This window comes from Oncorhynchus nerka, linkage group LG10 (assembly GCF_034236695.1).
Source record: "Oncorhynchus nerka isolate Pitt River linkage group LG10, Oner_Uvic_2.0, whole genome shotgun sequence".
Lineage (NCBI taxonomy): Eukaryota > Metazoa > Chordata > Actinopteri > Salmoniformes > Salmonidae > Oncorhynchus > Oncorhynchus nerka.
Window position 1 is genome coordinate 9,561,957 of NC_088405.1, and position 12,631 is coordinate 9,574,587.

General features: G+C 47.8%; 1 protein-coding gene across 1 annotated transcript in view; it reads right to left on the minus strand.

Annotated features, from left to right (window-relative positions):
* LOC135573643 (testican-2-like) overlaps window positions 1-12,631 on the minus strand; it is a 92,400-nt gene that overhangs the window by 62,690 nt on the left and 17,079 nt on the right. The window contains 2 exon segments of the mRNA XM_065022976.1: window positions 3,657-3,765; window positions 5,011-5,131. Of these exon segments, the coding sequence (XP_064879048.1) occupies window positions 3,657-3,743 (87 nt within the window). The 5' untranslated portion in view covers window positions 3,744-3,765; window positions 5,011-5,131.

The following is a 12,631-nucleotide window of genomic DNA, read 5'->3' on the forward strand; positions in this document are numbered from 1 at the left end:
GGAGAGAAATAGGGAGAGTAGAGAGGAGAGAGAGTAGAGAAGAGAGAGAGAGAGGAGAGAGTAGAGAGAGAGAGAGAGAGAGAGAGAGAAGAGAGGAGAGAGAGAGAGAGAGAGAGAGAGAGGAGAGAATAGAGGGTAGAGAGAGAGAGGAGAGAGAGAGAGAGAGAGAGAGAGAGAGAGTAGAGAGTAGAGAGTAGAGAGAGAGAGAGAGAGAGAGAGAGAGAGAGAGAGAGAGAGAGAGGAGAGAGTAGAGAGAGAGGAGAGAGTAGAGAGAGAGAGGAGAGAGTAGAGAGTAGAGAGAGAGAGAGTAGAGAGTAGAGAGTAGAGAGAGAGAGAGAGAGAGAGAGTAGAGAGTAGAGAGAGAGAGGAGAGAGTAGAGAGAGAGAGTAGAGAGTAGAGAGAGAGAGGAGAGAGAGAGAGTAGAGAGAGAGAGGAGAGAGTAGAGAGAGAGAGAGAGTAGAGAGTAGAGAGGAGAGAGTAGAGAGTAGAGAGAGAGTAGAGAGTAGAGAGAGAAAGGAGAGAGTAGAGAGTAGAGAGAGAGGAGAGAGTAGAGAGAGAGGAGAGAGGAGAGAGAGAGGAGAGAGTAGAGAGGAGAGAGTAGAGAGTAGAGAGTAGAGAGAGAGAGGAGAGAGTAGAGAGAGAGAGGAGAGAGAGAGAGTAGAGAGAGAGAGGAGAGAGTAGAGAGTAGAGAGGAGAGAGTAGAGAGAGAGAGTAGAGAGTAAAGAGAGAGAGAGAGAGAGGAGAGAGTAGAGAGTAGAGAGTAGAGAGAGAGAGTAGAGAGTAAAGAGAGAGTAGAGAGAGAGAGGAGAGAGGAGAGAGTAGAGAGGAGAGAGTAGAGAGAGAGAGGAGAGAGTAGAGAGGAGAGAGTAGAGAGTAGAGAGTAGAGAGAGAGAGTAGAGAGAGAGAGGAGAGAGAGAGAGTAGAGAGAGAGAAGCGGTGCCAGGTCCAGGCACACACACACACACACACCTGAGGCGGTGCCAGGTCCAGGCTTGCCTGAGTTCAGCAGGGTAAGCTTGAATGCCAATAAAATATTTATGGGGGTGACCGCAGAAAAACAGATTGCTCATTCAAATGACAGAGGAGGGACAGAGGCAGGAGAGAGGAGAGAGAAGCTGGACAGAGAAAAATAGAGATGAGAGGATAGAGAAGCTGCAGAGAGAAAAATAGAGAGGAGAGAGAAGCTGGAGAGAGAAAAATAGAGAGGAGAGAGTGAAAGACAGAGAAAATTAGGAGAGAGGAGGGAGACAGGCAGGCGAAAGGAGGAAGAGAGGAGGGAGAGAGAAAGGAGAGAGAAAGGAGAGCCAGTAAGGATAGAGGAGGGAGAGAGAAAGGAGAGAGAAAGGAGAGCCCGTAAGGATAGAGGAGGGAGAGAGAGAGAAAGAGAGAGAGAGAGAGAGGAGGGAAAGAGGATGGAGAGAGGAAAGAGAGACGAGGGAGAGAGGAGGGAGAGAGGAAGAGAGGAGGGAGAGAGGGAGAGATGAGGGAGAGACGAGGGAGAGAGGAGGGAGAGAGGAAGAGAGGAGGGAGAGAGGGAGAGATGAGGGAGAAGGGGCTGAGTGAGCAGTCGTTTCTCATCAAGGTCAGAATTAAAAACTACATAAATCAATAAAGGGGGAAAGTAGTGGGCGGTGCTAAGGTGCTACGATGCTACGGTGCTACGGTGCTACGATGCGACGGTGCGACGGTGCTACGATGCTACGGTGCTACGATGCTACGGTGCTACGGTGCTATGGTGCTACGGTGCTACGATGCTACGGTGCTACGATGCTACGATGCTACGGTGCTACGATGCTACGATGCGACGGTGCTACGATGCTACGGTGCTACGGTGCTACGCTGTTCAAACCTGAGACAAACATTCATCACACGCATGCATTGCATTCATCCTGATCTGCATCCTAAATGGCAGCCTATTCCTTATGGGCCCTGGTCAAAGTAGTGCACTATAAAGGGAATAGGGTGCCATTTGGGATGAACTGCGGCATTTGCATTCATCCAGCGGTACAGTGCACTTGTCCTCTTGGAACCAGGGTGGAACCAGATATACAGGGAGAGATGAGAGAGATATACAGGAAGAGATGAGAGAGATATACAGGGAGAGACGAGAGAGATATACAGGGAGAGACGAGAGAGATATACAGGGAGAGACGAGAGAGATATACAGGGAGAGAGAGATATACAGGGAGAGACGAGAGAGATATTCAGGGAGAGAGAGGGAGATATACAGGGAGAGACGAGAGAGATATACAGGGAGAGAGAGAGAGAGATACAGGGAGAGACGAGAGAGGGGCGGAGAGAGAGAGGGGGGAGAGAGGGAGAATGAATTGACAGAGAGAGGAGAGAGAGAGGGGGAGAGATAGGGGAGACGAGAGAGAGGCAGAGAGAAAGAGGGGGAGAGAGGGAGAATTGAATTGACAGAGAGAGGTGAGAGAGGGGGAGAGAGGGAGAATTGAATTGAGAGAGAGAGGAGAGAGAGAGGGGGAGAGAGATAGGGAAGACGAGAGAGAGGCAGAGAGAGACGGGGAGAGAGGGAGAATTGAATTGAGAGAGAGGGGAGAATTGAATTGAGAGAGAGAGGAGAGAGAGAGGGGGAGAGAGATAGGGAGAGAGAGAGAGAGAGAGAGAGAGGCAGAGAGAGACGGGGAGAGAGGGAGAATTGAATTGAGAGAGGGGGAGAATTGAATTGAGAGAGAGAGAGAGAGAGAGGGGGGAGAGAGAGAGGTAGAGAGAGACGGGGAGAGAGGGAGAATTGAATTGAGAGAGAGGGGGAGAGAGAGGTGGAGAGAGAGAGAATTGAATTGAGAGAGAGAGGAGAGAGAGAGGGGGAGAGAGGGAGAATTGAATTGAGAGAGAGAGGAGAGAGAGAGGGGGAGAGAGAGAGGGAGATGAGAGAGAGGCGGAGAGAGAGGGGGAGAGAGGGAGTATTGAATTGAGAGAGAGAGAGGAGAGAGGGGGAGGGGAGATGAGAGAGAGGTGGAGAGAGGGGGAAGAGGGAGAATTGAATTGAATTGAGAGAGAGAGAGAGAGAGAGGGGGTGGGCAGAGAGAGAGGTGAGATGAGAGAGAGGGGAGAGAGGGAGAATTTAATTGAGAGAGAAGGAGAGAGAGAGGCGGGAGAGAGGGAGAATTGAATTGAGAGAGGGGCAGAGAGAGGGGAGACGAGAGAGAGGGGGAGAGAGGAAGAATTTAATTGAGAGAGAGAGGGGCAGAGAGAGGGGGAGAGAGGGATAATTGAATTGAGAGAGAGAGGAGAGAGAGAGGGGGAGAGAGAGGGGGAGATGAGAGAGAGGCGGAGAGAGAGAGGCAGAGAAAGAGGGGGAGGGATAATTTAATTGAGAGAGAGGAGGAGAAAGAGGGGGAGCGAGGGAGAATTTAATTGAGAGAGAGAAGAGAGAGCAAAGGGGGAGAGAGAGGGAGAATTGAATTAAGAGAGAGAGGAGAGAGAGAGGGTGGGAGAGAGAGGGGGAGAGAGAGAGGAGAGAAAGAGGGGGAGGGAGAATTTAATTGAGATAGAAAGGGGAAGAGGGAGAGAGAGAGAGAGAGGAGGAGAGAGGAGGAGAGAGAGAGGGTGGGAGAGAGGGAGAGAGAGAGGGTGGGAGAGAGGGGGACAGGGAGTAATAATTGAATTGAGAGAAGGAGGAGGTATGTTAGTACCTGAGAGGCGTAGTTGTGTTTATCCGTACCACACACAGGGGAGGCAGCGGCCACAGGGCAGGGCTTACAGGTGTTCTCATGAGGCATCAGCTCTACAGGCTGTCTGCTTCTACAGAGGAAAAATTGAGATTAGTTAACAGACATATCTATAATAACTCCTGTAATACAACTTCTAAACAATCACAAAGGGAGGACTTAAAGGACATAAGATACCTTTTTTTTAAAAGTACGTCAACTTGACTCTGCTTGGCGTGCTCATCTTCTTACTTAGTGAGCAGCACATCCGCTTCCAAAAACAAACCCCAATAGCTTCCTGTACTCTACATTAGCATGAGCAGTAGCATTAGCAGTAGCATTAGCAGTAACATGAGCAGTAGCATTAGCAGTAGCATTAGCAGGGCCTCTTACTTAATGACGCTGAGCAGGGTTAGCAGTTAGCATGGCTGTGTTGGTGCTTATACTCTACCTGCTTATTGTGTGTATGTGTGTGTGTGTGTTTGTGCGCGTGTGTGTGTGTGTGTGTGTGTGCGTGCGTGCGTGCGTGTGTGTGTTTGTGTGCGTTTGTGTGTGTGTGAGTGTTTGTGTGTGTGTGTGTGTGTGTGCTTGTGTGCGTGTGTTTGTGTGCGCGCGCGTGTGTGTGTGTGTGTGTGTGTGTGTGTGTTTGTGCGCGCGTGTGTGTGTGTGTGTGTGTGTGCGTGCGTGTGTGTGCGTGTGCGTTTGTGTGTGTGTGCGTTTTTGTGTGTGTTTGTGTGCGTGTGTTTGTGTGCGCGTGTGTGTGTGTGTGTGCGTGCGTGTGTGTGTGTGCGTGTGCGTTTGTGTGTGTGTGCGTGTTTGTGTGCGTGCGTGTGTGTGTGTGCGTGTGTGTGTGTGCGTGTGTGTCTGATGCACAACAAAAACAATACGAGGGAAGTGTCACGTTTAGTTTGACTACATTTTTATGGCAGCATCCCAAATGGAAAACCTACTCCCTACAAAGTGCACTACTTTTGAGGAGAACCCTATGGTCAATAGTAGTGCACTATAAAGGAAATACAGGATGCTGTTTGGGATGCAAGGCCTATACCTTTTTAATTAATCATGGCACAGCAGGAATGTTCTAGTTGAAAGGACATCATTCTGGGCTTACAGACTACAGCACGTTGGCACGACGACAGCGATGTAATCAATAGCGCTGCTGTTCAGAAGACATGCTGACAGACGCCTGCTGTCAACGATAACACCGCGGAATAAGCTCCCCTGGTGAGCACAGTTTTCCCTCCAGGACCAATGATATGCAGACTCCTCCCCCCCACCACCAGATGACTCTGCCTGTGAATCTCTGAGTGATTGATTCATTGATTGATTGGACACTCACCTGTGCTCCAGCTTCTTCCGGTTGACATTGACACACGTTGCTCTCTGGTAACCCTGGGTAACACAGATCTTGTGGCGGCTACACTTCACCTTCTGGCACGGATCCTTGGTGGTGTCCACAGCTGGAAGAAGAGGAGGAGGAGGAGGGGGAGGAGGTGGAGGAGGAGGGGGAGGTGGATGAGGAGGCGGCGGAGGGGGAGGAGGAGGAGGGGGAGGTGGAGGTGGATGGGGAGGCGGCGGAGGGGGAGGAGGAGGAGGGGGAGGAGAGAAAAATAAAATAAAGAAGAAGAAGGAAATCAAAGTTCATATTCTGGTCATATAAATTATTTTGTAGATTTTTAACCCCAGAGAAACACAGATGTTGCAGATCTCCAGTTTTAGGAGTTAAGGGCCTTGTTCAAGGGCACAACGGCTGGAGAGACAATAGCAAGTATGACACATAGCAGGTATGATACACTGCAGGTATGATACACAGCAGGTATGATACACAGCAGGTATGATACACAGCAGGTATGATACATAGCAGGTATGATACATAGCAGGTATGATACACAGCAGGTATGATACACAGCAGGTATGATACACAGCAAGTATGATACACAGCAGGTATGATACGTAGCAGGTATGATACACAGCAGGTAATATACGTAGCAGGTATGATACACAGCAGGTATGATACACAGCAGGTATGATACACAGCAGGTAATATACGTAGCAGGTATGATACACAGCAGGTATGATACACAGCAGGTATGATACACAGCAGGTATGATACATAGCAGGTATGATACATAGCAGGTATGATACACAGCAGGTATGATACACAGCAAGTATGATACACAGCAGGTATGATACGTAGCAGGTATGATACACAGCAGGTATGATACGTAGCAGGTATGATACACAGCAGGTATGATACGTAGCAGGTATGATACACAGCAGGTATGATACACAGCAGGTAATATACGTAGCAGGTATGATACACAGCAGGTAATATACGTAGCAGGTATGATACACAGCAGGTATGATACATAGCAGGTATGATACACAGCAGGTAATATACGTAGCAGGTATGATACACAGCAGGTATGATACGTAGCAGGTATGATACACAGCAGGTATGATACACAGCAGGTATGATACACAGCAGGTATGATACACAGCAGGTATGATACATAGCAGGTATGATACACAGCAGGTATGATACATATCAGGTATGATACACAGCAGGTATGATACACAGCAGGTATGATACAGGTACATTGAGATTCAGACATGTGGGTGCACAAGTCATCAATCAAATACTGCATATAAACTATGCAACACTCACTACCCAGTTCCAAACTGCCTCTGGAAGCAACATTAGCACAATAACTGTTCACCGGTAGCTTCAGGAAATGGGTTTCCTGGCCGAGCAGCCGCACACAAGCCTAAGATCACCTTGCGCATTGCCAAGCGTCAGCTGGAGGGTGTAAAGCTCGCCACCATTGGACTCTATAGCAGTGGAAACGCGTTCTCTGGAGTGATGAATCACGCTTCACCATCTGGCAGACTGACGGACAAATCTGGGTTTGGCGAATGCCAGGAGAACGCTATCTGCCCCAATGCATAGTGCCAACTGTAAAGTGTGGTGGAGGAGGAATAATGGTCTGGGGCTGTTTTTCAGGGTTCGGGCCCCTTAGGTCCAGTAAACAGTTTGAAGGCCCCTTTCCTGTTTCAGCATGACTATGCCCCCGTGCACAAAGCGAGGTCCATACAGAAATTGATTGCCGAGATCGGTGTGGAGGAACTTGACTGACCTGCACAGAGCCCTGACCTCAACCCCATTTAACACCTTTGGGATGAATTGGAACGCCGACTGCGAGCCAGGCCTAATCGCCCAACATCAGTTTCCCCCACCTCACTAATGCTCTTGAGCAGCAATGTTCCAACATCTAGTGGAAAGCCTTCCCAGAAGAGTGGAGGCTGTTATAGCAGCAATGTTCCAACATCTAGTGGAAAGCCTTCCCAGAAGAGTGGAGGCTGTTATAGCAGCAATGTTCCAACATCTAGTGGAAAGCCTTCCCAGAAGAGTGGAGGCTGTTATAGCAGCAATGTTCCAACATCTAGTGGAAAGCCTTCCCAGAAGAGTGGAGGCTGTTATAGTGGCAATGTTCCAACATCTAGTGGAAAGCCTTCCCAGAAGAGTGGAGGCTGTTATAGCAGCAATGTTCCAACATCTAGTGGAAAGCCTTCCCAGAAGAGTGGAGGCTGTTATAGCAGCAATGTTCCAACATCTAGTGGAAAGCCTTCCCAGAAGAGTGGAGGCTGTTATAGCAGCAGCGTTCCAACATCTAGTGGAAAGCCTTCCCAGAAGAGTGGAGGCTGTTATAGCTGCAGCGTTCCAACATCTAGTAGAAAGCCTTCCCAGAAGAGTGGAGGCTGTTATAGCAGCAAAGGGGGGACCAACTCCATATTAATGCCCATGATTTTGGAACGAGATGTTGAACAGGTGTCCACATACTTCTGATCATGTAGTGTATTTTGACTTACTGCAGTGAGTAAAAACTGAATATTATTGTCGGCTCTACAAGAGAAAACACAGCTGTTCTCTGGTGTCTCTAGATAGACAGAGTGACTGTTTTACAGACTGTCTAATATAACAGCTGTTCTCTGGTGTCTCTAGATAGACAGAGTGACTGTTTTACAGACTGTCTAATATAACAGCTGTTCTCTGGTGTCTCTAGATAGACAGAGTGACTGTTTTACAGACTGTCTAATATAACAGCTGTTTTCTAGTGTCCCTAGACAGACAGGGCTTCTGTTTTACAGACTGCCTGATATAACAGCTGTTTTCTAGTGTCCCTAGACAGACAGGGCTTCTGTTTTACAGACTGTCTGATATAACAGCTGTTTTCTAGTGTCCCTAGACAGACAGGGCTTCTGTTTTACAGACTGTCTGATATAACAGCTGTTTTCTAGTGTCTCTAGACAGACAGAGCTTATATTTTACAGACTGCCTGATATAATAAATAGTAAGAAACAACCAAGCAAATACATTTCACCTAAATAATATAACAATACCTGCCACTTTCCAGATGCTATTATTCAAAGCAATTGGGTATTTCTCTGAATACCAGTATATCTGACAGGATTGATTGGGTATTTCTCTGAATACCAGTATCTCTGAGAGGATTGATTGGGTATCTCTGATTATCAGGATCTCTAACAGGATTCAAATCAAATCAAATTGTATTTGTCACATACACATGGTTAGCAGATGTTAATGCGAGTGTAGCGAAATGCTTGTGCTTCTAGTTCCGACAATGCAGTAATAACCAACAAGTAATCTAACTAACAATTCTAAACTACTGTCTTATACACAGTGTAAGGGGATAAAGAATATGTACATAAGGATATATGAATGAGTGATGGTACAGAGCAGCATACAGTAGATGGTATCGAGTACAGTATATACATATGAGATGAGTATGTAGTCAAAGTAAACAAGTGGCATAGTTAAAGTGGCTAGTGATACATGTATTACATAAGGATGCAGTCGATGATGTAGAGTACAGTATATACGTATGCATATGAGATGAATAATGTAGGGTAAGTAACATTATATAAGGTAGCATTGTTTAAAGTGGCTAGTGATATATTTACATCATTTCCCATCAATTCCCATTATTAAAGTGGCTGGAGTTGGGTCAGTGTCAATGACAGTGTGTTGGCAGCAGCCACTCAATGTTAGTGGTGGCTGTTTAACAGTCTGATGGCCTTGAGATAGAAGCTGTTTTTCAGTCTCTCGGTCCCAGCTTTGATGCACCTGTACTGACCTCGCCTTCTGGATGATAACGGGGTGAACAGGCAGTGGTTCGGGTGGTTGATGTCCTTGATGATCTTTATGGCCTTCCTGTAACATCGGGTGGTGTAGGTGTCCTGGAGGGCAGGTAGTTTGCCCCCGGTGATGCGTTGTGCAGACCTCACTACCCTCTGGAGAGCCTTACGGTTGAGGGCGGAGCAGTTGCCATACCAGGCGGTGATACAGCCCGCCAGGATGCTCTCGATTGTGCATCTGTAGAAGTTTGTGAGTGCTTTTGGTGACAGGCCAAATTTCTTCAGCCTCCTGAGGTTGAAGAGGCGCTGCTGCGCCTTCTTCACGACGCTGTCAGTGTGAGTGGACCAATTCAGTTTGTCTGTGATGTGTATGCCGGGTGTTCCCTCTGCTGTTTCCTGAAGTCCACAATCATCTCCTTAGTTTTGTTGACGTTGAGTGTGAGGTTATTTTCCTGACACCACACTCCGAGGGCCCTCACCTCCTCCCTGTAGGCCGTCTCGTCGTTGTTGGTAATCAAGCCTACCACTGTTGTGTCGTCCGCAAACTTGATGATTGAGTTGGAGGCGTGCGTGGCCACGCAGTCGTGGGTGAACAGGGAGTACAGGAGAGGGCTCAGAACGCACCCTTGTGGGGCCCCCGTGTTGAGGATCAGCGGGGAGGAGATGTTGTTGCCTACCCTCACCACCTGGGGGCGGCCCGTCAGGAAGTCCAGTACCCAGTTGCACAGGGCGGGGCCGAGACCCAGGGTCTCGAGCTTGATGACGAGCTTGGAGGGTACTATGGTGTTGAATGCCGAGCTGTAGTCGATGAACAGCATTCTCACATAGGTATTCCTCTTGTCCAGGTGGGTTAGGGCAGTGTGCAGTGTGGTTGAGATTGCATCGTCTGTGGACCTATTTGGGCGGTAAGCAAATTGGAGTGGGTCTAGGGTGTCAGGTAGGGTGGAGGTGATATGGTCCTTGACTAGTCTCTCAAAGCACTTCATGATGACGGAAGTGAGTGCTACGGGGCGGTAGTCGTTTAGCTCAGTTACCTTAGCTTTCCTGGGAACAGGAACAATGGTGGCCCTCTTGTGGGAACAGCAGACTGGTATAGGGATTGATTGAATATGTCCGTAAACACACCGGCCAGCTGGTCTGCGCATGCTCTGAGGGTGCGGCTGGGGATGCCGTCTGGGCCTGCAGCCTTGCGAGGGTTAACACGTTTAAATGTCTTACTCACCTCGGCTGCAGTGAAGGAGAGACCGCATGTTTTCGTTGCAGGCCGTGTCAGTGGCACTGTATTGTCCTCAATGCGGGCAAAAAAGTTATTTAGTCTGCCTGGGAGCAAGACATCCTGGTCCGTGACTGGGCTGGGTTTCTTCTTGTAGTCCGTGATTGACTGTAGACCCTGCCACATGCCTCTTGTGTCTGAGCCGTTGAATTGAGATTCTACTTTGTCTCTGTACTGACGCTTAGCTTGTTTAATAGCCTTGCGGAGGGAATAGCTGCACTGTTTGTATTCGGTCATGTTGCCAGACACCTTGCCCTGATTAAAAGCAGTGGTTCGCGCTTTCAGTTTCACGCGAATGCTGCCATCAATCCACGGTTTCTGGTTAGGGAATGTTTTTATCGTTGCTATGGGAACGACATCTTCAATGCACGTTCTAATGAACTCGCACACCGAATCAGCGTATTCGTCAATATTTTTATCTGACGCAATACGAAACATGTCCCAGTCCACGTGATGGAAGCAGTCTTGGAGTGTGGAGTCAGCTTGGTCTGACTAGCGTTGGACAGACCTCAGCGTGGGAGCCTCTTGTTTAAGTTTCTGCCTGTAGGCAGGGATCAACAAAATGGAGTCGTGGTCAGCTTTTCCGAAAGGGGGGCGGGGCAGGGCCTTATATGCGTCGCGGAAGTTAGAGTAACAATGATCCAAGGTTTTACCACCCCTGGTTGCGCAATCGATATGCTGATCAAATTTAGGGAGTCTTGTTTTCAGATTAGCTTTGTTAAAATCCCCAGCTACAATGAATGCAGCCTCCGGATAAATGGTTTCCAGTTTGCAAAGAGTTAAATAAAGTTCGTTCAGAGCCATCGATGTGTCTGCTTGGGGGGATATATACGGCTGTGATTATAATCGAAGAGAATTCTCTTGGAAGATAATGCGGTCTACATTTGATTGTGAGGAATTCTAAATCAGGTGAACAGAAGGATTTGAGTTCCTGTATGTTTCCTTCATCACACCATGTCTCGTTAGTCATGAGGCATACGCCCCCGCGCTCTTCTTACCAGAAAGATGTTTGTTTCTGTCGGCGCGATGCGTGGAGAAACCCGTTGGCTGCACCGCATCGGATAGCGTCTTCCCAGTAAGCCATGTTTCCGTGAAGCAGAGAACGTTGCAGTCTCTGATGTCCCTCTGGAATGCTACCCTTGCTCGGATTTCATCAACCTTGTTGTCAAGAGACTGGACATTGGCAAGAAGAATGCTGGGGAGTGGTGCGCGATGTGCCCTTGTCCTGAGTCTGACCAGAAGACCGCTACGTTTCCCTCTTTTTCGGAGTCGTTTTCTTGGGTCGCTGCATGCGATCCATTCCGTTGTCCTGTTTGTAAGGCAGAACACAGGATCCGCGTCGCGGAAAACATATTCTTGGTCGTACTGATGGTGAGTTGACGCTGATCTTATATTCAGTAGTTCTTCTCGACTGTATGTAATGAAACCTAAGATGGCCTGGGGTACTAATGTAAGAAATAACACGTAAAAAAAACAAAAAACTGTATAGTTTCCTAGGAACGCGAAGCGAGGCGGCCATCTCTGTCGGCGCCGGAATATTTCAGATTGATTGGGTATCTCTGATTACCAGGATCTCTAACAGGATTGATTGGGTATCTCTCTGATTACAGTATCTCTGATTTTTGTCTTACTGAGATTTACTGTCAGGGCCCAAGTCTGACAGAATCAGTGCAGAATATCTAGATGCTGCTGTAGGCCCTCCTTGGTTGGGGACAGAAGCACCAGATCATCAGCAAACAGTAGACATTTGACTTTAGAGTCCAGTAGGGTGAGGCCAGGTGCTGCAGACTGTTCTAGTGCCCTCACCAATTTATTGATATATATGTTGGAGGGTGGGGCTCAAACTGCATCCTTGTCTCACACCACGGCTATGAGGAAAGAAATCTGTGTGTTTATTGCCAATTTTAAATGTTGCTTGTTGCTTGTGTACATTGATTTTAAAATATTGTATGTTTTCCCCCCAACTCCCAATTCCACTTCCCATCAATTCATTAATGCCAAATTAAGTTAAAATCTTTTTGGAAAATCAACAAAGCATGAGAAGACTTTGCCTTTGCTTCGGTTTGTTTATCAATTAGGATGTGTACTTGGTCTGTCATATGGTATTTTGGTAAGAATTTGACATGTCTGCTTTCTCTCTCTCTCTATTCCTATCTCTCTCATTATCATTTCCTCTCTCTCTGTTCCTCTTTCTCTCTTTACCTATCTCATTATCGTTCCCTCTCTCTCTGTTTCTCTTTCTCTCTCACTGTTCCTCTCTATCTCTCACAATCGTTACATCTCTCTGTTCCTGTCACTCTCTCTCCATTCCTATTGTCATGACGTGGCCCTCTTTGGATATAGCAAGAACCAACTCTCTCTTTCTCACCACCTCTCTCTTCCCCCTACACCCAGGTTCTGTTATCTCAGGTCATAAATTCCTGGAGGAGACTCTCTCCCCACCCCGGCCATGCAGTATAGAGAGAGGGTTTCACAGTAGAACAAAGGAACTTCTTCTACCTCACAGAACTTGAGAACTGAACAATATCCA